General features: G+C 45.5%; 2 protein-coding genes across 11 annotated transcripts in view; one reads left to right on the plus strand and one right to left on the minus strand.

Annotated features, from left to right (window-relative positions):
- The window catches only part of Cd247 (CD247 molecule), a 70,651-nt gene extending 60,398 nt beyond the window's left edge, over positions 1 to 10,253 (plus strand). Inside the window, exons 2-8 of one of the 2 annotated variants that reach the window (XM_021167811.1) lie at positions 3,252 to 3,355; positions 4,481 to 4,537; positions 5,548 to 5,628; positions 6,568 to 6,603; positions 7,345 to 7,401; positions 7,930 to 7,965; positions 9,189 to 10,253. In XM_021167811.1, the coding sequence (XP_021023470.1) occupies positions 3,252 to 3,355; positions 4,481 to 4,537; positions 5,548 to 5,628; positions 6,568 to 6,603; positions 7,345 to 7,401; positions 7,930 to 7,965; positions 9,189 to 9,254 (437 nt within the window). In that variant the 3' untranslated portion in view covers positions 9,255 to 10,253. The remainder of the gene's footprint in view (positions 1 to 3,251; positions 3,356 to 4,480; positions 4,538 to 5,547; positions 5,629 to 6,567; positions 6,604 to 7,344; positions 7,402 to 7,929; positions 7,966 to 9,188) is intronic. The other variant, XM_029480108.1, reaches the window with a different exon arrangement.
- Positions 10,254 to 20,559: 10,306 nt separating this feature from the next.
- Positions 20,560 to 25,011, minus strand: part of Pou2f1 (POU class 2 homeobox 1) — a 132,279-nt gene continuing 127,827 nt past the window's right edge. For 7 of the 9 annotated variants that reach the window (XM_029480105.1, XM_021167766.2, XM_021167748.2 and 4 more), the window contains 2 exons: positions 24,236 to 24,324; positions 20,560 to 23,307 (listed from right to left, as the gene is read on the minus strand). In XM_029480105.1, coding sequence (XP_029335965.1) covers positions 22,997 to 23,307; positions 24,236 to 24,324 — 400 coding nt within the window. In that variant the 3' untranslated portion in view covers positions 20,560 to 22,996. The remainder of the gene's footprint in view (positions 23,308 to 24,235; positions 24,325 to 25,011) is intronic. The other 2 variants (XR_003837230.1, XR_003837229.1) reach the window with 2 other exon arrangements.

The raw sequence follows: 25,011 nt of genomic DNA on the forward strand, positions 1-25,011 counted from the left end.
AGAGAGAGAGAGAGAGAGAGAGAGAGAGAGACAGAGAGAGAGAGAGACAGAGAGAGAGAGAGAGAGAGCAGAGACAGACAGAGACGAGAACAGGGTGTGCAAATGGCTCAGGGTAGGAGCCGGTCAGGTCTCTGCCTGCAAGTAGGAGGGGACAAGGAAGACACTGGGATCAGACCATACAGTCACCACAAGTGACATCGTGAAGAGCTGCTGCTGGAATGGATGCCTGAACATCAGACACCATTGGCTTTATAGAGGATAGAAAACCTGCCACTTACAAGCCACCTGGCAAAGCATCCTTGTGATAGCCCTTAAGGCCTATATAAGCACTCCCAACATGTTTTAGGAACAGAGGGCTTTAGGCCCAGAGAAGTGAGGTTACCCTCTAGGACCACATAGCTAGTAAACGGGAATGGGGAACCGTGGAAGCCACCTGCCCCAAACGCAGCCTGTCTCCAGTTCTGCAACTCTTGGCCCAGAACCAGTGCCCAACAAATAGCTAATAAATTATGCGACTGACTTAGGTCCTGAGTTCTTGCATGGAATTTCCTGGGCTATCACTACATTCTTTAGGCCCACCTCTCAGTACACAGACTGTAGGGCTGAGGACAGGAACCATCCGTGCAAATCATTGGATTAATGCTCTATCCTTGCCAACCCCACACGTAGCACTTTTGTTGCTGGCCATAAAACTTGTGCTGCTCTTTACAGAGAAAGTGAGGGAACTTGTCCTGTTATTCATCTCTGGGGGGTGGGGGGGTGTGCCCAACTCCCCGCCTGCCACCTACCGTGCTGACTCTGCACAACACAAAGAAATATTTCTTCTTATTTGTTCTAAATTTACTGTCCAGTATTTTTTCTGTTCTCATTTCACACGACAGGCAGCTGAGTGATTTTCTCCTGGCTTTCTCTATGAATTTCAACCACCCGGTAAATCGCCACTGACATCTCTCCAACCCTAAAAGACAACAGCCACCCCAGCTTCTGTGGCCTTTACTGGAGGGCTGGCTTGCTTCTTAGATCATTATTAGAGCAAAGAGTAGCCTAGGGCTGGAGCCTATCATCTCCCCATCCCTGAACCGTACCCTCCTCTCAACTGTAGGAAATTTGAGAAATGCCTGTCTCAGGCAGGCATGGTGTTGGGGGTGGGGTTGGAGACAAAAGGAAAAAGATGCAGCCATTGGCTTACATTCTGAGAAGGGAAGTCTGAATCCAGAGAGCTATGTAGGGATCTAGGCTTTGCAGTCGCCACCATTCCCTGGCTGTCCCTGGAGGACTCAGGTTTCTGATTCCTGAAGGTGCTGGGCAGAGCAAGCAGAGGCAGTCCAGAGGAGGAGTCAGGTGAACGGAAAGTGGGTGTGGAGGGAATTAGAGAGCATCCTAAGGTTAAGAGAGCAGCGAGGATAAAGGAGGAAGTGTTCGGATATGGCTCAGTAGGTAAAGTGTTTGCCTGCCATGTGTGAAGCCCTGGGTTTGAGTCCCAGAATCACCAAGCACAGAGATGTACATCTGTAAATTCCCAGGACTCCAGATGTGGATGCAGGGCATTGCAAAGCCAAGGCTGTCCTTGGTGCTATAAGTTCAATGCCAGACTGGAATACATGAGACAGTTGAAGAAGGGACAGGGCGGTAATTAGTTCTTTCCAGTCTGGCCTGGAAAGGCAGAACATTTGTGGGGCTGCACTGAGTCCCACACTTTGAAGTGTCTTTGAGCGGGATTGAGTTGGTTTCTGAGCAGGGACCTGGGGCCAGGAGGGACCCTGGATGAGAGTTGGAGTTAAAAGCTGAGAACAGAGGGCTTTAGGGACATGGTGATGGGGACAGTGAGTGAGATTTAAGTCACCCTTCCATTGTATGTGGGAGCAGATGAGAGGGTTCCGGCATAGTCACTACCTGCCTGCTCTGTGTGCTTCTGGTGGCAATCTAGCGGGACCTTAATGATTGCGCTCAAAGCCATAAACACTGCACAGAACAGACACTGAAGACTTTCAACCTGTTTTGCAAAAGAGGCAGCTGGAAGGATACCTTGCCGGAACTTAACTGGCACCCATCCGCCTTACCCACTGTTGGCTAGCGTCCACCAGAGGGCGCTACTTGCTACTGGCGTTAGGCTGGAAAGCCTTAAAGATCTCTGCTTGTGTGGTTCTCAGGCAGGGCCAGAGGGAGGGTTTTGTGACACTGGGCCAGTTCTCAGATCCACACTTACCCAATGGGAGGGAGATCAGGATCAGTAATGTGCTCAGTTTGCTTGCTTTGTGTAATCTTTCAAATAGGAAGGCTACCTTCTATCTAACTAACGTATTTCCTTTCCTTACTCCCCCTGCCCTTCTTATCTAGAGAGAACCATACATGCTTTGAGTGTGGTTCGATAAACATCAGAAAGGCAGGAGGGGTGGCTCTGGAGTGAGGAGACTAAGTACAAGAGGCTCTAAGCTGAAACATGTAGTCTGCCTGGAACTTATGTAGCTCTGGCTGGCCTCGAACTCTTGCCTGTTCAATGATGGGACTACTGATGTGTACCACGATACCTAGACGTCACTGACAATGACTAGGTATTGAGATGATTTTACCCAATCATGCAATTTCTGAGCCCTACATTTGTAACCTCTGGAGTCTCTCCCTCTCTCTGTATAAAGGCCTTAGCTACCTAGGTACATTTCTGAGGTTTAGAATGTCATAGTTTATGCAAGAGCTTACTTACAGCGGGGCTTCCATGTCACCAGAGCAGAAGTTCTATGCACAGCCGTTTCATTTTTTCCTAATACTCCCTCATTCTTCCCAGCCTCTGTGGTTACATCTGGTACATTAGTTACATTGTATGCATAGGTGCACTCGTTACATCTGGTACATGTGGTTACATTGTATGTATAGGTGCACTGTTACATCTGGTACCTGTGGTTACATTGTATGCATTGGTGCACTGTTACATCTGGTACCTGTGGTTACATTGTATGCATTGGTGCACTCGTTACANACATTGTATGCATTGGTGCACTGTTACATCTGGTACCTGTGGTTACATTGTATGCATTGGTGCACTCGTTACATCTGGTACATGTGGTTACATTGGCCATTGCAGGCTGGGTTTCTTCAGACTGAGTGAGAGAGGTAGGTTGTGGTCTGTGTGAAGTCTGAGGACTGGACCTAGTGCCCATGTCATGATTACAATCTGTCACAGAATTGACCTGGGGTAGGTGGGATGTGTTCTTGCCAGATCCAGCATGCCTAACCAGTTTTCTCTCTTGGCACAGAGGCACAGAGCTTTGGTCTGCTGGATCCCAAACTCTGCTACCTGCTAGATGGAATCCTCTTCCTCTATGGAGTCATCGTCACAGCCCTGTACCTGAGAGCAAAAGTGGGTTCCCCTGGGCTCTTGAGGGAGGATATGGGTTCCTCCACTGGGAGGATGTGAGGGTATTTGGCATTGGAGAGTCTCAGGCCTGTTCTCTGCTTGGTGTCCATGGGCAAGGCAGGATACAACCAAGCGTGCACAGCCGGTTAGCAGAGAAGGCGGGGTATCCATCTGTGGCAGACAGAGCAGGTCAATGATCCAAGTGCTATGTGTATTATTGAAGATCAGTACCAGTGCCTGGATGTGGCTTCTGCTGGGAAACAGATGGCTTATACTGAACAGTTTAGGACAAGAAAGTGAAAGACAGACAGCCTCTTCTTAGGGCCTGCGTTTGAGCTGCTAATGGAGTCCATAACAGCTTTTCTCTCCAAGTCTTGATTTTCCCATTCTGGAAATAAGAATGGTGGACAGAGCATCAGGCATCACCTGGTGCCTGAAGCAGTGGGTTTTGTGGAAAGGACACATCTGGGGAGGTAGAAATCTCATCTTCCCAGGGCAATAGAACCCATTTCCTTTCTGGCATAAGATTTCATTTGAGGAAGTCTTACTTTATGATTTTTTAAATTTGGAAACTACACTTAGCACCAACTCTGGAAAATCCTGCAGTTCCCCTCAGCTTAGGTAACAGGTGTGGTTATATCGACTCAGGACACACAGTCAGGACAGTAAGCAAGCAAGGTGCTTCCCACTCAGGAAACAGCTGGGTGAGTCATGGTGCCCATGTACCAACTTAGTAGGAAGCTTTTTGTAGCCACTGTCTACCCTGAGGGTCCTCGGGGTTCCTGGAGGAAGGGAAACAGGAGGGGTTTCCTGGATCCCAGCAGGCAGAGGCGGAGAGCCTGGAACCTCTGCACACAGGGTGTGTGTGAGGTGGGGGAGGGGCAAGGCCTTTGCTTGGATGATTAACTTCTCTGAAGACTAAAGTTGTAAGCACTTTAGTCAGGTCGCAGGCAGGAGAAAGGACAACTGAGTTCAGAAAGAAGTGGCTACACTTTGGGCTAGTCACAGGGAGCCAACAAGGGAGTTTGTTATCATCAAGCATGGAGGGGCTGACACGCAGCTTTGCACTATAGCCAGTCCGATGGCCCCTTGGAGATGGTGCTGAGATTTTTCTCTGCTCTGTTGCAGTTCAGCAGGAGTCCAGAGACTGCTGCCAACCTGCAGGACCCCAACCAGCTCTACAATGTAAGTCCTCCCTTCTGCAGACCTGCCTGGAAAGCCTTGTCCTAGGACTTAGGGAAACTTCAAGGCCAGGTTCAGCTGTAGGTCTGGTCCAAAGCTATTGGCCTGGTGGCTGGGTGGCAAGTCTTTGAGCCTCGGGTTTCTAATCCTGACTGGAGCGGAATCCTGCTTGCCCCTCAGTGCTGCTATGAGGACGAGGAGCTTTAAGGATGAGATGCATGGCATGGCCCTGTCTCAGGAGAACTTTCAGTCACAAGCAATTTTGCAAAGGCAAGAGGCCACAGCACAGAGGGAAGGGTCCCACAGAAACGCAGTGGGGCTCTGGTCTGTGAGATTCCCCTCTAGGTGCCTCCATTTTGCATGCTAATGAAAGTGTATTATTAACTCTATTAGACAGATCAGCACATGGTGACTTGGGGGTTCCCACCATGTGCCAGCAAGGTAGCAGGTGTTTTCTGAGGCACTAGCTTGAAGATGAAGCAGTTCCCACCACCTTTCTTGCCTTGATCCATGCTTTAAAAAAAAAAAAAAAAAAAAAAAAGACATTCACTGGAACTGGAGAGACAGTGAAGGGTGCTTGGTGTTCTTGCAGAGGATGCAGCCTTGCACCTACTGGCTCACAAACATCTGTAACTCACGCCCAGGGGATCTGACGCCTCTTCTGCAGGCATGTGGTGCACAGGCATACATCAGGCACACACACATACACATAACACAAATAAAATGTAAAAATTACATTTGCTTTTTATTGTGCTTTGTTTGTGTGTGTGTGTGTGTGTGTGTGTGTGTGTGTACCGTGGTGCACACATAAAGGTCAGAGGACTTCTCTCCTTTTACCATGTGGGCCTTGGAGATTGAACTCAGATCTTTAGGCCGAGGCCAGTGCCTTCCCCACCCACATACCTCACTTCCCCTATGCTGCTTTGTTTCTTTTTGAGCCACCGGGTGGGAAACCAACTCCAGTTTCAGTCGATGTGACCCCATTCTCCTCAAGGTCCTGTTTCCTGTTCTAGGAACTCAATCTAGGGCGAAGAGAGGAATATGACGTCTTGGAGAAGAAGCGGGCTCGGGATCCAGAGATGGGAGGCAAACAGGTAGGGCGCTCCTCCGCTTCGGAGTGTGTGGGCTTCGAGGCTATAGCAGCAGGTGGGCATTCGACTCTGGCCTGGGACAAGAGAATGACAGACACTTGCTGTTGTGCCTTCCCTTTCTTCTTGGTTCCATTCTGCGTCAGAAGGAATCTCAGTACTCAGACCATCCTTGCCTTCAAGTCCATCTCCCCTCTACTGCGCCTTAGCCAGCACCATGTCACGATACACACAGGAAGGGCTAAGCCTGTGGAGAAGGCATTCTGGATTCTGAATACCCCTCTAGAACATGGCCACATCAGGCTCCAGGGGCCTGTGCCCTGTAGGGAGGGGAAGGGCTGGGAGACTCCTCTGATGCATGAGAGGCCTCTTAATAGCAAGACTCAGGACAAAATCCCAGTGTAAGGTCAGTGCTACTCAAAGCTACCCAGTGTCCTCAATGCTTCTGGTCAGACATGCCCACTCGGCCCTGACCTCTGAGTCCTAGGCGTTGCTAGAGGGCATGGCAAGAAATAAAATTCCTCACTCCTATTTCAGTCTCCAGCCTCAGCTCTTCTCCACGGGACCTGGAGGGTATGGGGAAGGGCAAAGAGTGGCCACAGAAACACTGAGGAGCACTGACTGACTACCTCTGAATGAGGTGACCCAGCCCATGTCTCAGTTTATGGTGCGTGTGAGGGTGTGAGAGAGCAAGGGGGCTGAGAGATCACCAGCAGACTAAGGCATGTCTAGGTGGGAGTGTGAAGTGTGTGTGTAGGTATGCGTTGTAGAGTCCCTGCCCAGAGATGGGTGGGGCGGACCAAGGGCGACCTGAGCAAGGCTTGGGCAATGTGGAGATTGATAGCTGAGCCATAGGGCGGGGGTAGTGGGCCAGGTAGCATGAGGCCATTACACTTGCCAGCCTGGATTCTCTCAAGTTCATCTCTGCACCTTTCTATTCCCCAGCAGAGGAGGAGGAACCCCCAGGAAGGCGTGTACAATGTAAGTATGGGAGAGTTCACCATTCACCCTAGACAGATGGAAGAGGGCTGGCAGAGGTGCTTTCTGTCCAGGCTAGTCCATGCCTTCCCTGGATGGCCATGTGCCACCTGCTGGTAGCTTTAGAACGTCCTCTTATTCTGGGCAGGGTCACAGCACCTCATTTCCTCTGTCTTTTTCTTGCTGTTCTGTGGGCCCTGAGCTTGTGCTTGAGGAACTGGGCAGAAGCTGCAGGCTACGCAGGGTAGGAGTGTGGAGCTGGCTTGTCTTGAGAGGACGCTCATCCCGAGGGCTGGAGTATTCTGAACACTTTCTCTCATTGTAAAGTTCACCCCCACCACAGTGGTGTGAAACTAGTTTCAGACCACCAAGGTGCTCCTTGCCGCTGTTGGTATACCACTGCGATTGGCTGATCCACAGCCTGTGGTATCAGCTATGAAGAGATGGCTTGTTCAAATAAATGACTCTTTGCTCCCCCCTGAGCCCTTATATTGTCCAATCTCCCTGTCTTGATTTACAGTTCTAAATCCCATTTTTCTGCATCTAATGTGAATCGCTCAATGTATAGAACCGGTAGATCAGGGAAGATTTCAAAGTCAGGGTTGTGGGCAGCAATGTTTGTATGCCTAAGGCTTGGAGCCCTGGTAACTGGAGCCTGGCAGCCTGGGCATCCGGAGGCTTCTGAGGGAATGCTCTCTCTGTGTTGGTTAAGAAGAGACTGTGTCACCTCTTCTCTTCCTGTAGGCACTGCAGAAAGACAAGATGGCAGAAGCCTACAGTGAGATTGGCACGAAAGGCGAGGTGAGCGCTGCTCTTCCTTGAAGCCCTAGGCAGGCAGGTTCCTTCTGGCCTTTCAGATACACCAGCCAAAGTCTTCCTTTCCCATCCATTCCTCCTTCATCTAAGAAAAGCCCACATGACGGCAGCCATGAGCATAGGTACCGCCGGACAGTACATGGGACTAAGGATGGACTGAGGTGTCAGGTCTCAAAGGCAAACCTAGAGCCTGTGCTAAGCCCTGCTGGAAGCGGATTGAACCTTTTCAATTAGCATTGCTGTTTATATAGTACTGTTGTGTGCTTACTGCATGCTGACATGGGGTTCCTGGGGGGAATGAAAGTGTATGGCCCCTTCTTTATTGATGATTTTGTAAGAATTTGAAAATATCTAGGCTAGAGCATTGAGTTCTGAGTAGGGGGCCCTGGGCAGTGCTCTACCAGGGAGAGGGGTTGGTTGCTGGTTAGGAAGCCATCCCTTCTGATCCCTTGAGGAGGGGCATTTGAGCAAGGGTGCTACTACTGACTCTCTTCCTCTCTAATCTCCTTTCAGAGGCGGAGAGGCAAGGGGCACGATGGCCTTTACCAGGTGAGAGTGGCCGGCGCCCACCCTGGGCGGCACAAAAGGGGTAGAGCTGAAGCTACTGTAGTCTGTTGGTGGTGGCACAGGCCTTTGTCAACAGAGAGGACACGCAAGCCCAGGGCACACAAGTGGGCTGGAGGTCACTCCACGGCCACTATGGCTCTCCGGCTTGGCTGAGATTCAGCTGTGGAAGCGACACATCATTTGTATATAGCAGACAATAGCAGCTATCTACAGAGGTGGGAAGGGAGCCCCAAGAGGTGCAGGCAAGAGACAGATAAAGGATTCTCTACAGCTGACTGTTTCCTTTGCCTCCTGGGTTTAGTTCTGCTCCCCCCTCCCCAATCCCAAGACTAAGAGTGGGCAGAAAGGCTGGGCAGTGGTGGCGCACGCCTTTAATCCCAGCACTTGGGAGGCAGAGACAGGCGTATTTCTGGGGCCAGCCTGGTCTACAGAGTGAGTTCCAGGACAGCCAGGGCTACACAAAGAAACCCTGTCTCAAAAAACAAACAAACAAACAAAAAGTGGGCAGAAAGACTGAAGAAAAAAAAGACGTCAAAAGGAAAACCTTGTAATCAGGTGCCTGGTTTATGTAATTTATGCAAAAGACGTGCAGAGACCCTACTTTCCTAAAAAGGGCTCCCTAGTGGCTTCATCTTTCTTGTTGCTGGGTTTGCCTGAGTTTAGTAACATTCAATGCTGCTTTATTGGCAGCCGCAGGGGGCCGCCTTTCTTGTTCCTGGGATAGGGAGGAAGAGGCTCTCCAGCCAGACTGGGGTCAGCTTTGCCTGAATATACATACCACAGTGGCCAGGGCCTGGAAACTCCCGGAAAAGGACTGAGTTAAAGAGGGACCACTTTCCCTGTGACTAGTCTAGACTCTCTGTGGGTCCAGGTAGCAGATTCTCTGGCACCCCCGGGGTCCCAGCTCAGTGTGTGACATGGGGAAGCCACCTTCCTCTTTGGTCAGATGGGAATCTGATGGGCCCTGTGTGCTGCAGGGCACAGTGTCTGAGTTGAGAAAGTAGAGAATCAAGCTGGGAAAGACTTGCTTCAGTCATTTGTAGCAGGACAAAGAATGCATCTTTCTGTCAGCATTCTCAGGCAAGATTCCCACCTGGGACGTGAAGGGATCCTCTTGGGCTCCTGAAGGGACGGTGGATGAGCTACAGAGAGTAAGCTTGTACCTGTGAACTCCTGTTCACCCTTCTGTCACTTGCTTTCACCAGGGTCTCAGCACTGCCACCAAGGACACCTATGATGCCCTGCATATGCAGACCCTGGCCCCTCGCTAACAGCCAGGGCATTTCTCCTTCACGGGCTTCACCTGCTGATGTCACTTGTGAAGGACAGAGGACAAAGCACCCCTCAGTTTATTCATTTCACAGCCACCGTTTCATGAAGAGGATGGTTCTCTCACTTGCCACGTTTGTCTTCTTCAGTTCCAAAGCACTGAACACAGAATGTCACCCCTGGACACTCTAAAGGGAGAGCCACCCTTGCTCTTCCATCCCAGCCCTGCTCTTGGGTCTTCTGGCAGGCTCCTCTCCTTGCTGAGCCCAGCCCTAGCTAGGAGTTGGGGGTGGAGGGTGGGGCACTAACACACTCCCTCCTGCAGCTAGCTGAGTTCAGTTTGCTTTGTAAAGTCCCCAGAGAAGCCCCGGGTATTGTGTGTATTGTTCTATGGGTATTGACTCGCTTCGCTCCTGCTGTAAATTTGGCTTCTGTTGTCATACTTTGCAGTCTCGAGGTAACATGTAATTAGGCCACATTGTGAAAGGCAGAGAGGCAGGTACAAGGGAGTCCAGGCAAATGCCAGCCAGAGGTGGCTCAAAGAAGGGAAGCAACACACAAGGTAGGTTCCTAGCCACAGGGGAACAGTAACAAGGGGCCTCTTTCCACCAAGAGAACTTTCCACATCTCCCAACCTTTGTGCCAGGCACTCCAGGAATGGTAAGATGTCTTACCTTCATGAAGACCATGCTTTTAAGAGTGCAAATAATTTGTGTACAAACTGACACAGAAAATAGAATGGGCCATTACCGCCAATGACAAGGGAGCAAGAGAAAAGGGAGCAAGTCCTGCCTTCTTCCAGGAACTCGGTTCATCCCTGTTGGGTGGCAGGAAGACCCAGCCCACCCAGGTCTGCAGTGTTCTCAATGACAGTCAGTCAGTGGATGGCAAGGTCATTGTGTCATTAAAGTGCCTGTACCCATGGATGGGGAGCCCTCTGATCTCCTGGGTTTTTAATTTATACCAGCTTGCTATTTTGCATAATAAACGCTTTGCTAAAAGTAATCTTTGAAGCCTTATTTGAGTGGTGAAGCCTGGGGTAGCAATGCAGACAGGAACACAGAAGGCAGCCTCTGCAGAAAGTGATGTTAGATTCAGTTAGGAACGTGCAGGGCGCAGGGGGCAGGGGTACCAGTGCATGAAGCTGTCCTGAAGGTTCTCTTTAATGCATGAGGTAGTGCCTGTTGTAGGACGCTGGCATGAGGCTGGCTTTGGGCTACCACACAGGGAAATGTCCAGTAAAAGAATAGGGACCTGGCCTGGTCTTATGACTGAACCGGAAGAAGATGGTGGAAAGGCGTCCTGAGGCGAACTTCACTTTGAGCGCAGGGGAACTTGGCAGTAATACCGAGCAGAGCATTTAGGTGTGCCTGGCAGCTGCCATGGCCCTCACACAGGGGTGGGGAGTGGACAGCAGTATTAGGTCAGCTTCCTTCACCAAAGGTGACCTTTACCTTAGTAGTGCCTTCTCTAAGTAGAGCATCTCTACTTAAGAGTTCCCAGTTCATCAAGCCCAATTAATGATAGACAAAAGAATAAAATTTGTACATTGGCTTTATAAACAGAAATCCAAGGCTGTTTATTAAAAGGCCTTGAAAATTAGCGATCCCAACACCAATATTACCAGCATAAATAGAAAGGCCTTCTATGTAAACATTTCTGGCAGGGGCAGTTCACTCATGTTTAAGCCTGAGGTTGGGGTCTTTAGGCAGAATGCACCTAACATCCAGGCCTGTTCTAGGCCTCAAGATCAGCTAAGTAGATATGGCCGGAAAATAAAAATCTGACCCAGTTCTGTTACGAATATTCTCTTAGGCAAAGGGAAGGGCTGGCAGCGAGCTGCAATGTACCTACGGAGAAAGCAAGCATTGAGAGAAACTGAACAGATGTGGTCACAGAATCAGAGTTCCTGGGGAGGGGTGCTCGAGAGTCAAGGTGACACTGGCGGCTTCTGGAACAGCCTGGACTCCTGCCTTGCCCGAGGCCTGGCAGTGAACTCTTTCCTGGTCAGTCTTTCATTCTGGATACCACTAGCTGTGAGATACAGAGGACTATCACTTGTTTCAGAGGGTTTCACACATGTTAAACATAAGTAGTTTTATTTCATGGTTACAAATGTAAAGACATGTCTAAAAAAAGGGGGGGCTGGAGAGATAGCTCAGTGGTTGAGTGCATGTTGCTCTTGCAGCGAGCCCAGGTCTTTGGAATGAGAGAAGGCTCTTTACAGAGAGACTCTTTACCAATCCCGTGGGGAGCTCTGCTTCCTATAAGGCCTGAGAAGCATCTAGAATAAAGCTACTTTCTAAAAGGAGGCTAGGAGGGCCAGTCTCACCTCTTCAGAGGGATAACATACGTTTGCTTACTAGAGTCATTCTTAACCAAGAAGGTGCTGTTATCTTTACCAAAGAGAATGTCAAACTTTTGACATTACTTAAAAAAATAACTCTACAGACTTACATATAAGACATAAATATTAGAAGGGAAAGGAAAAATTTCATTTAACTTATGAGCAGAAAGGAGAACCCATAGATCTTTTGGCTTTGACACTCTGCCATTTTGAGATGGGCTCTTGTTAGCACATGCCTGTCAGAGGCACTTCCCAAAGCTCTTCAAAAGCTTAAGACTTCTCTCTGTGGGCAATTCTAGGATTCTACTTTCCTTATGACATCAGAGCAGCAGATGTTAACTTGTCTGGAAGGCAGGAGCTTAGTTATGCAAACAGCAGGACCAAGGGCCCATCCGGGATGTGCCACCTTCAGAGGATCCTCTCCCACCACTCCACCACTCTTGGTTCAGGGCCTGTCAGACAAACAACTGAGCCTGGAGAGTCAAGTTCAATCCCAGCAGAGAGACAGACAGACAAGACACACACACACACACACACACACACACACACACACTGAAGGATCAGTCAAGGGCCTTTGTGTTTGACCATACAAAGCAGTCAGCTCTGAAGGAGACCATTGCTACTCAACTCAGGGTTCCACTAAATCCAATTGAGGGTCTAGAGAAGGGAAACAGTGGCCACCGCTCACTAAGGAAGCCAGGAGAGGTACAAGACTAAGGTGCTTGCTTAGACTCCGAGATTCCCAGGGAGAACGGTGGGGAGAAATGTTTTGGAGGGCCTGTGTAAATATCCGTACAAATGCTTGTGGAAAGCACCAGAACACCAAGGCAGTAACCTCACAGAGACACAGACAATGTGAAAACACTTGGAAAATGGTTTAATGTTTTACAACAGAAATGGGAACTGTACAGTTACAGTAAGTTTAATATATATAAAAAATTACAGCAGACAAATGCATCTACATAAAACCCACCATTTCATTCTGATTCACTGGCACCCACACAATCTCTCCCAAGCCCTAGCCCCTCTGGTGGTCCCCAGGGGACTCACATAAAGGGCACTTTTTAAAAAAGAGACAGCACTTCTCACAGTCACCACTTCCCCAGGCCTCAGGAGCTATCCGCTAAGCCCGGTTAGTAGAAGTGTTTGGGTTTCAGGTTTTCCAAATCAAGAAAAACACATTTCCCATGGGCACAGATAACAGGGCCAGTGCTCCGAGCTATCAGCTGAATCTTATAAAATATCCCCACTGAAGGGGAAATGGCTACAGACGCTCTGGGGCAGTGAGGCTACACAATAGCCACCCAGACTGCAAAGTCATCTTAAGGAGAAATGTCAGAGGACACCCAATAAACTACCCAGGAACGGCTGCTGCTGCTGCCTCATTAAAGCTGCTGGGCAACTCCGGAAAGAATCATGTACATCATGTTGAAAGTTTCCACAAAGAAGAACTCAAAACTCACATTTTAAAATACATAAAATAACATATTTTGGGAGGCCAAGGTGTCAGTTCCCTTGTGTTCCTCCCTTGACAACAGTGGAAAAACACCCCTGAATCAATATTAATTAAAAAAGTAGGAAAAAACAAGTGGGGAAGTTAAGATATTTAAAGACAGAAGCAAACATCTTTAGAAAACACAATCACTGTCTCTTTAAAACCAGATCCCAGCTGGGCAGTCGTCAGTGCCTCCACACTCTGTGGACACTGGTGGAGATTGTTACTTAATAGTATGTACACTCAGAACCTCTCATTTTTATATGAACACCTAGGCAGTGAAAACTGTTATGTTAATACATACAGACACACCCAAAACATACAAAAATACTATTATTTCAAACTACCAAGAATAGGACAGCGCAGTTATTTCATGCGATGACTTTAAGAGCATTACACTGAAACAAACAAGAAGTTAAACGACATTTTTTTTTAATATCCTGGAAATATACCAAAATATACATCTAAGCTTTGGAATTACTGAGGTTAGACTAATGCAAGTGCCGGATAATCGTACTTAATACACAAGTCTAAGGTTCTGCAGGAAAGAAATTGTCTTTGGTATCTGCATCAGGCTAGTATTATTAACATTTGGATTTTGCTTTGGGATAGAGCTTGTATGACCCTAGAACCAAAACCCCCCTCCCCCAATCAACTGAGATTAAAAAGATCCATGTAAAAATTTCCTTCATTTGCAACCCGCAACCCACCCACCCCCAAGTTAAAAAGTCACAGGCGTCTACCTAGCACAAAGGTTATGAAATACAATGCATAGTTGCACAGTGGTGCTGCAAAAGGAAACAAAACTGGAAACAAGATAAAAAGTTTGACAATTGTTTTGCATGTTTCCTCACAAACAGGACAGCCACTTCCAAGCAGTTTGGGAACAGAAAAGAGAGAGAAGGCTCAGAACTCAGAAGGACCCTTGGGTTAAGACCCTGCCCCAAAGGTGAAAGCACCCAGCAGAGTAGCCAATCCTGTGCCAGCGTCTTCAGCATCCTCACTCTGTGGAGTCCATGGCCACCCAGTAGCAGCTCCCAGCTCTAAGGCCCTGTGCTCAGCTCTGGTGATGACCCTGGCTGCTGTCACATGAGTTGTGGTGCTGATGGGACTTTCATTTTGAAAAATCTGATGTTCCAATTTCTTTCTTGCATGCTCTACTCAGAAGTGAGCAAAGGCCAAAACTCCTGGGCATGCATCTGAATGAATCTCTCAACTTAGAAAAGACTTGCCTGCCCTTTTGAGCTGGCTAGGTGTCCCCACCTACCCTTTGGCATGCCTCCAAGTGCCAGGACGCCACAGACTGCATTGAGGCTGAAGACTTCCCTTTTCTTTGGTTTTTTTGTTTGTTTTGAGTTTATACAATCATTAAGAAATCTTTGGTTTTGGCTGGAAATGGAAAAACAAAACAAAACAAAGAAACCACCCGCCCCTGGCTTATAGCAGCAGTATTATGACCTGACCTGGCTGAGCTTCCCCCCACCCCCCAACTTTGGGGGTGGAAATTGCAAGTTAAGAACTACATTCAAAGAAAACGTTGAAAGGGCCGGAGAAGCAGCTTCCAGAAAGCCCGTTGGATATAAGATTGTCAAATAATAATAACTATTATTATAATATATTAATAATAAACTTAAATATTTGGAATTCTTTTTGGTCATGTCACGCAGGAAACAAGTGAAATGTGTAGCTTAGGTCAGCTTAAATGAACCTTCATGTCCTTTCTACCAAGTCCTGGTAATGAGCAGAACCCCAAGGCTTCAGAGGGGAAAGGTCAGCCTTGAGCCCACTTGGAAAAGCAAGGACAAAAGCTGCTGTCCATCCAGCAGTTTGAAATACAGGGTGGATGGGGAGAAGAGAGCTGGCCGTCCTTGAAGGCAAGGTGGTAGGGACATGGTAAAGGACCTGTGAGGACCCCTAGCAACAAAGACAAACAGGAGATTGCAATTTGCCCTCAGTTTCTAGTAGCTTAAAAGCAGAGACATTCAGAGGCTTTGGGATAGTCCCACCCCGGGCGACAGGTCTTATGATGCTATAGGCCAGAGTTTAATGTGGCTGAGAAGAGGGAGGGCAGACTTGGCAACGCTGTAGGGTTGAGAGGAAGTTAAAGCAAGTTACTTAGAGTTAGAAATGAGGTATACGACAGCTCCTGGACAGGCCACGGTGGGCAGAAACCACCACTCTTACTCACCTAGCCTTCACTACCACAGAGGAGAGCAATGGCTGAGGGCCACTCTAGGGGCAGGACACTTCCCTCAGTGAGCCCTCCTGTGGACTGAGTAACGCACACATTCCCATGGAAGCAGAGGTAAGCAGTGGGAAGAAGTCTTCCTTTCACCATTTACCATCTATATTGTAGAATGTCAATGTTGTAATATGGTCAGGGTCTTGTTGAACACACTACCCCTACTCCCACAGTTTGCAACTTTACATCTAACCGGGCTAGCACTAACTAGTTCATATCACTCTTACAAAACATGTGCCCTCTGCAAACGCATGTAGGAATAGAACCCAGCCAGCCTACCACAGTGCTCCTCAGAGACACTGTCATACCCGTGTGAGAACATTTTGTTTCCTCCTGTAGTTCTTAGACACTCTCTGGGCTAGATGGGCATTGGCTGTCTACTTTTCTCTAACAAGATCACATAAAGATCTCCCATGCAGATGCTGCACTGTTGGAACTGCACTGTCACCAGCTGCCTGCAGACCTTGGGATGTAGTGATCAATAGCACTGCCAATTTAGCAAAGAAGCTTCAAGCTGCTTTTGTGAGGTTGTGGCTGTTGCAGTGATGAACAACTTTGCGGCAGAGCTCAGCTCCTCCCTCCTCCTGTACATTAGTTTGGAAAGTTTCTTAACTTTCTGACAGGGTTCTGGATTTGAACCAGGACGTGGCAAGGGTGGTAGAGCCCTGTGCAGCGTGGGCAGACTCAGGGATGCAGAAAGATCATAAACTGTTTCCCTCCCTGAACCTGGGAGCGTCCCTTTCACAGCTGAAATGGTGTTCACGATGCACACACTGCTTCTCACAGCATTTGTTTCCGTGCTCTTATCTTCAATATCCCTATACCATACAAACCTACCTAATGCTTAGAAAAAAACCACACAGTACTAACACTACTTACATAATGTCAGAATGATAACAAGGAAAGCTTTCATGAAATTAGCAACCTGATCACGGTTGTGGGTCTTTCCTCTCTCACTGTCTGTTTATCTAAAGCCTGCTGACACAAGAAACCTCTTAGCCTCCCAGCAGCCGTATCCTAACACACTGTGCAGCAAAACAGCTCTACAGGAGAGGAAGGAGACATCACTCGGCTGTAGTCTGCTCTTCCTAACTAAATCCTGACTGGTACTCCAACAGGTTGGATGGCCTACTTTATTGGTATGAACTCGATAAAGGTAAGTAAAAGTTCTACTACTGTTTTTTGCACTCCAAGTTTCTTTCTCAGCCAGAGCATCAATGTTATGCTGAGCAACTCTACCAATCTCAACTGAGCAGCAGGGAGGAACAAGATCAATCTCTTCCTAAAGCTAGAGTAACCAAAAAGACATCTTCCAAAAGGGAGGAAGGGGTGAGGCCGATGGGGAGAACAGAGATGAGACGAAGCTTTCCAACCTCAGCGTTTGCTCTATGGCCTTTGAGTGTCTGGAAAACTTAAGGAGAAGCAATGGTTTAGCTGTGTCTTTGGTATCAAAATCAAATCCCACTCAAGTTCTGTGAGATGGGACATGCTAAAAAATTAGTTCTTGAGATATAGTTTACATTAGAACTCAGAGAGCCAAGAAAGTCTGTCCCAGACAGAACAAGGGCAGAAAGGTTTTTAATTTTTTCCTAAACCAACATAATTTCTTATTCACATTTCCCAACAGGAAGAACAACTCCTTCTTCCATCTCATCACCCCGTCCTTCAATGCCCTGCCTTAGTACAGGACAGGGTTAGCTTTCGACTTCTTGGCTTGGTTTTCTTTTGTTTGTGTTTTGGTCTAGACAAAATTATCCTTGGTATAAGAAAAGGAAATAAAGTTTTAAAAATGTTGGGCTACTACTAGCACAGCAATCACTAACATGACAAAAGATGACTCATTTCATGTTAATTTTCCTAGCTCAAGATACATCACCCACCGCTCCATTCCTCGGTTCATATGAAAAGACGTTCATATCTGTCTTTTCATCTGCACACCTGGACATTTGCACACTCTTTCTTTGCCTAAGCTTTAGCTATGTACAGAGGTAATGGATCATCAGGAGAGCCTGGCAGGTCTTGGGGCAAGGGCATGACAGCCACCGACAGGGAGGGTTGTAACCTGTCCCTGGGCATCCTGAACCTACTGGATACCCCACACATCACCTGCACGGTTCTGCATACTGTGCTGCATATCAGATCACAGAGAGGCCTCAAACCCCCAACCCATTCATAGGGAATATCAAGTTTCCTTTGGCAAGACAGATATAAAGAAAAACAAATACACACAAGCAATATTTTCCTTCTAACATAATCAATTTCTCCTTTCTCCCAACCCAACCCTCCCTAACTCTATAAACAGGATCCCAAATACATACAGCATCAATCATGTTTATCAATCATAATAAACATTAGTTCAACTAAATACTACAGCTAGAATTATTTCCACTATTTATAAAGTTTTTTCTTATACTTATTTGGTTTTTCAGTCTAAAACCAGTTCTGTAACAATGCTAAGCTATGCTGAGGTATTTTATGAAGGTGCCAGAAGCTGTTCCCCACGAGCATTATTCTCACAGATTAAGGTACCACCACTCAAAGGAATAAGAGAAGGAAAAGAGACAGAGAGATCCAGATCACTGAATTGACACGTGATATACTCAAGTTTACTGCTTCCAGCAAAGGCCAAGAGCAGAAGGGTCAAACTAAGGAATTGGTTCATGAATAGAATGATGGTCGGAAGAAACCCAGTTCACAAATCCTATCATGCACCAGGTACGAACTGGACAAATGCTGAGGAAGAGGTTCCCTGACCACCCCGGTAGAACCTTACACCTACTGTCCATTGGTGAGTTAGAGGATGAGGCAAGGATTATTCCATCAACCTTTAATAATCAAAGGACCTTATTTCCGCCTTTTCTATTTATGCTTGTGTGTGCAATCCATGCAAACCTGTGGAACAGTGTCTTATTCTCAGAGGAATGGCAAAGAAGAATTGCTTTTCTTCTTCAAAATCAAAATATTAGGGAAGTCTTATTTTTACAAGTATCTGAAAATGACTTCAAAATAATCATGGATCTCTTTATATGGACAACATAACATGGTAAATACTGTTCTTACCCACAAATGAAAGTGAACTCATAAGAGTTATAAATAAATTACTACATTAGTTTCTGCCCACGTGTACAATTATGGGTTTCAGGTCTTTTAAGTATTTTCCTTACAGTAGTATGGGTAGTTTTAAATGTTTACAGTTCTAATAGAGTTTGAGGAGTAAGTACACTTTATGTTCATCAACTCCAGAAGTCAACGTAAGGTTTCTGTTCAAGCTCTCTTGCTGAGCTGCTGAGGCCCTTCCTTCTGTCTCACCACACACTCAGGTTATAGACTGCTCTGTGAGTTCCTCAGGGCCAGGGCCAGCCCAGGCTGCCAGCAGGACACTGTCTTCTGCACACTGGGGCAGCATTTCTCCCCTCTTGGGGAAGAACAGAAAATAGATGTCTCTTTGTCTTGGTCAAGAAAGATTTGTGAGGATGACATGGCTTAAGAAGAACTTCAGACTAGGAATTATAGTCTTTTTTCCTTACATAATATCCCTATATTTACAAATGTACCTGGCATTTCCAGCAAGTTATATGTTAATAATGACTGAGCTGAACTGAAATATTGTCAAGCAAAAACCTGTGCTTCTGGATAGTGAAAAGATTATTTCCCCTATCTTTCTAATAATTGAAGAATAGATAATAGACACAATAATATTAGAGAGGTATAATTGTGCTTTTTTCCTAAAACAAATGGATGATGATATAGAACATATTGGCAAGATGATCACACCTAAAACCTTTTCATTGATATCCCTTTTAAAATTTCTAATAAAGCTTATGAAATATAAATAGGCTGGTCCTCCACAAGATGAAAGCTGGATTCCTTTGGTTCTATTTTGGAGTAACAAGTTACAGAAACAGGACAGTGCTGACCTTTCTGACAACACATTAAGGAAGCAAATGGCTAGGAATAATGTTTCCTCATTTTATGGAGCTGCCTATAGGGCTTCAGAGACATCCAAGGTAACAGAGCACTTACTATTCCTACAGCAGTAAGACTGCTCTTGTGAGAAACCTTATAGATTTTTCTGTTGTCATTTAGACTTACACAGGAAATAAATAAAGTTTATGCCAAACTGCATTGCTTAAACAGGATTAAACAATTACATTCACTACTCTCCAGGGAGGGCCCATTATCACAGGCAAATATAGTATCCCCTAAAATGTATTTAAAATTAGTCTTTGGCTTACTATGTGTTAACTAAATTTAGGGATGAAATAAAGCAAGCATAAATATCAAGGGGAAGAAAAGAAGAATGAACTAACAGGTTTAACAACCTGTTTATTCAGGAAATGTAGAAACTCAACTGTATGTGTCTTTTAGTCACATAACCTATACTCTTTCATAAAAGGCAGCTGAACGTTTAAGTCTGAGTACTTTACCTTAGAAGACAGTTGTCAGTTTAAAAAGCATTTGAGATCATTAAAAAAAAATGGTATCAAGTAAAAACTACCCAAGGGTTTGTGTATAGTAGGTTAACAGACCATTTAGAGATGGTCACGGAAGGTATTTTAGCCTGAACACCCACCAGAAAGCTTTAGTAGTGTTTCATGTATACATATGTATAAAGTACCTTTCATTTTACAATTTAATTTTAAACACATGAAAAAGGGTAGGGAAAAATTAAAGTTATCTTTATCTAAAGATCCTTTTCTTCTCAATACAGTATTTATGCTGGTTTTAAAGTCTATCCTCAAAAAATGAACTACATAAAAAGGCAGCAATCCTTTCTCAACCCACTAGAGACTACAGAGGAAGGATTGACAAAAACGTAAAACTTAGTATCATTTTAAAAATCAAAGTCTGTAGGGGACTCTTATTTGGGAAAAAGATCCTTTTAACCACGTAAGACGAAACAGTCCCTCTGCCCTCCTTAGTCCCCGGGCCAGAGCCTCTTGGGACTCTCTAGTTCCTTTGGTAGCAATTCTGGAAATTAATGCTATAACTGCTAATCTGTCTGGTAGGTAACCAGCATTTCTCTCCCTGAATTCTTCCTAACCTCCTCACTTCTGCTAGGGCAGAAACAGTATCGACAGGCCTAAAACCATATGCAGACTGAGGTTAGAGTGTTAAGTCAAGACGAAACATTACATTAACAAGAGAGAAAGGCTGGTGGGGAGGGAGAAGTAGTAACTGGCACGCCATCCTATTTACACACTGACTTAAACAAACTAGCTAAAATCAAGGTAATGTCTGCCCAGAGGATATTACAATTTACCAACATAAAAGATAAAAACAAGCAGCAACTTTCACATAAAATTAATCAAGAAAAAGGAGTAAGAATTGTCAGTAGCATCTATCTCCTCACTGTGTCTGAACTGCACATTATAACCATTAGTCCATTAGTACAGCAGCTGGCTAAGAATTGACTTTGGTTCAAGCTTAGTTTCAAAAACAAAACAAAACAAACAAAACACCCACACCATACAAAATAAGTGGATGAGCATCTGTGAGTTTCCCTGCTTGCAGTTCACTGATTTTTGGAGGGATTTTAGGAAAAGTTAAGGGTAAAAGAAATTATTCAGGGGTGAAAATTAAATACTCTGGGAAATAACCAAAAGGAACTAAAAAAAAATTAAAGGGGATCAAAATGTTTTTGACCTTTAATATTAATATGACCTTCTCCCAACTGAAAAACAACAAGAAAGGTACACATCTGTGCCTGTTACTGCCTCTCTGAACTTTTCTCTGCAGAGAAACAAAAGCACAGTTTCCTGTGGCATAAGCAAAGCAATCAGAAGTAGAGTCACTCCCAGCTCAAAGTGCAGACCACCAGGAACTGAAGCAAGTGCCCTCAGACGCCAAATGGGAACCTTTAACTCCAATAAGGGCAACTCAGAGCTTCACTGCAGTGATTCAGTCGTTTGTAAAAATTCTGGTACAGATAGTATAATAACAGGATATTGACAAATGGGGGAATTTAGTCTCTAAATTACCCTCATCCGTCTTCATCCATTTTCACAAGGTCTTCCTTTTCAATGGGCTCATTTATGTAGTCTAGAAACACCCTGAAAGCAATTACAGGAGCAAATCACTTTTTACATCAAATAGGAGATGCATGTCGTCATCAGATCTACTTAGCAGGGGCCTAACAAACCAAGAGACACTTGAGGCTGAGAAGTTCCTGCTCAGCATATCTCTGAAGTTCCACAGATCCCTTGCCCAGCCAGGAAAGGGCCTCTGTCAGTCAGGGGACTGAGGAGACTCTCAGGCTTGGAGAAACTTGTGACCCACTCAGTGGACAGGAAGTCTGTGACTCTCTAGAGAACGGTGGTACACTCACTCAGGCGCTTCATACTGACCTCTCTGGGATACCTCGTTAGTAGAAAACAGTTCAACAGAATTGCTTTAGAAAACAAGGGAGAGAATTGTTGCACAACTTCAGTATGCCAATTTGATTCTGACCAAGTAAATAAAAGGAAGTTTGAATGAAAAAATTTCATAAAATGAAAAAACAAACAAGCAAACAAACAAACACTAACAGTAGGAGCATTTTTTTTAAGAGATAAGAAATCAGGAGAGCCACCAAGTCAGGTGTCTGCAGTAGTCTTTGCTCTTCGGAACCAAACCCTGCCCTGCAACAGGCATAGCTGTTCCCATGGGAAGTAGAAGGAAGCATCACTGTTGCACCACAGGGTCTGGGCCTCAGGCTGCTCAATGATTCAGGGTGAGTGAGAGCCACGGTTCAGCAGGAATTCCTTCCTACACACAAGTGCTCCAAAGGCACTGCCTGATGGGGAGGGGCGTGTGTGAGGCAGAAGTGTTTGCACACACTGCCTTCAGCTTCTGCACCAAGCCTCTTGCATAAGTGGCAAAAGAAAATCGTTTTCTAGCACCTCTGTAAGAGTCACCAAGGATAAGGAAACCAGCACAAACATTCCCAGGAGTTAAGGACCTAAGTCTCCCTTCATCCCAAACCCTCCCTCCCCACAGCGTGGGAGCTCACTGAAACAGGATCCAGGAGCAAGAGATAAACATGTTCAATATATATAGATAGATATATATGTGTATAAACAAACAATATCAGAGATACAGTAATACAGGCCTGCCTAAATTGTACCAGTTAAGAAAGGAACCCCCAACACAATTGATATGATTATAAACACCTTGTTATGACTTAATGGTCTGTACAACAGACCTATAAAAATGATTTTTTTAAAAGAAAAAAAAAAACCCCAAAAAACAAAACAAAACAAAACAACAACAAAAAAGAAAGAAAGAAAAAGAAAAAGACCCCTTCCTCTCCTGGAACTGGTGACCCACCTTAGCTTGTCGTCATGACTGCTGGACATGGTAAGTAGGCCTTTCACTTAGTTTTGTCTGTTTTTGTTTCTTTTTTTTTTTTTTTCCTTTAAAATTTTTGGTTAGAAAGTTCTCCAATCCATGAAGCAATCCTGAAAAGACATTGTTTTATTATAAAATTAGGCAAATGCTGTCCTGTCTCCATTCTTTCCTTTTTCTGGTATGTGTAATTTTTTCTTCTCTCCATGTCTTCTTCCCCCTCACAACATGGTGGGAGGAAGCCAATGACAGGTGTCATTTTCTTAAGCAGCTGGTAGCCAGTCTATCACCCTGTAGTGAGGAAAGCCTGTGGCAACCCAGCTCTGTGCTCAGCTCACTGTGCCTTGGAGGCAGCTGTGGTGGTGGAAGCAGGCCCACTGGCAGAGGCGACTGTGAACAGAGAGCTCTGGATGGACTCAGTTGAGGCGGAGGAGACATGAAGGCTGGCTGTAGGTGCAGAGTTCCCTGTGGAGGCTGCGGCGGCGGAAACTAAGCTTACTGGGTTGCTGGTGAGCAGAGAGAGGTTCTGAGGGTTCAGGAACAGAGGTGCAGTCACGATGTTCGGGGCTCCTCCTGCATTGGCAAATACCAGGTTCCCAGTTGCATCCAGAGACGTGATTGGAAGAGAGCCACTAGAAGCAAGAGCTATAGACACAGAGCCCACAACGGGAAGAACATTAAACCTCATCCTGGAGAAGCCAGGTAACACAGATAACACATCAGCTAACTCCTACTCAGCAGCAGAGTGTGCCTCTTTGCTGACTCTCCCCTCCACTGTGATGCTGTACTGACATCAGCTCAAGTTTATACATCTGATGCAAAGAGTTGAAAGTCAATTTAATGAGTGTGAGTAAGACAAATAAATAGGGAGGAATCATGAGAGCTGCAGACCAATCAGTCATATTTCTATCTTTTAAGTATCAAGTTTTTGACATTTACTTACAAGTATTTGTTAAATCCAATAATACTATCCTTTCAATGGAGTTTACTTAAAACTACCTCCATTCAAGAAGACTACTTGTTAGTGATTGAAGAATTAAAAATATATTTAGCTTTTATCAACTCAACTGATATTATTTGACAAATTTGAGAATAAATTTCATACAAGATGAAAGCTATCTCTGAGAAGCCTTTAGTCAAGAGAACATTCACACATCACTAAATAAAGAAAAGGGCATGATATTAAAAAGTTGTTTTTTACTTCTAGAGGCAGAACACTTGACTCTCACTGGGGATGGAACTGGGCAGTTTTACTTGAAGAAGCTTGCCTTGAGATAGGTTAACATCAGGAGGAAAATAAATCTACTTCCAACTCTAGTCACATAATAAAGTTTAGATTTCTTGGAATATACCAAACTATGCATTTGCTGTTCTCACAAACTAGCCCGTATGCTCTTCTACAAAACTTTTTTACAGGAATATCTTCTTGATCCCCAAGAACAGCTTAATCAGCGTTCAACTCTCCTCCTTACCTTTATCTTTAGCAAAGCAGGAAGCTTCCTCTAACTCCCCCCCTCTGCCCCCTGCCCCCAATACCCTCAGGTGCACCAAGCAAGACAAATGTGCTGCTGACCTTGAATCGTTGCCAGTGTACTGTTGCTCATTAGGGCTGGGCTGAGAGCACTGCCCAGAGTCCCCGGACTGAGACTGAGTAAGGCACCTCTGTAAGTGCAAAAGAGGAGTCACTCTACTGCCATGTAACAGACATCAATCTGACATACCCAAACTGATAAAATAGAAAACCTCAACTTGGGAAATGTATAGGATCCTTGTCACTTTCTGTATCATTTTATATGGTTCAGTTAGTGCTTCCCAGTTACTGCTTTCTTGTACAACAAGGCTATGCTCTGCATAAAATATGAAACTTGAGTCATCCTGACTTTTCTTTGAATTGTTTCATTTTCTTTTCTAAAAGAAAAATCTTGAAGGGATAATCCTTATATTTGACAGTAAAGATATAAAATCACCACACAACATTCATTGCTGCTCTACTCCCAATAGCTAGGAAAACCGAAATTAACATTGACTGATGGGCGGATGCGACTGATACAAACACACATCTGCAGATACATGGATAGAAGTGGAAAACATTACACTAAGTGACTAGCAATTACAAAGGCTGCAACGTCTCCTTCACAGTGACTCCTAGCTTTGAGTCTTTATATGTTTAACTTGGAGTATCTGTACTTTCATCAGAAAACATGGATGGGTCCTTGAGAGGAGGACAAGAGGTCTTAATGGGGTAGGGACATAGTAGAATGTATTGGGATGACAAGAGGAGGGAATACCAGGGATATTTAAAGGTTTAAGCAGAGACAGCAGTGAGGGATGGAAGCAGAGAAGAAGGAA

This window comes from Mus caroli, chromosome 1 (assembly GCF_900094665.2).
Source record: "Mus caroli chromosome 1, CAROLI_EIJ_v1.1, whole genome shotgun sequence".
Classification (NCBI taxonomy): Eukaryota; Metazoa; Chordata; class Mammalia; order Rodentia; family Muridae; genus Mus; species Mus caroli.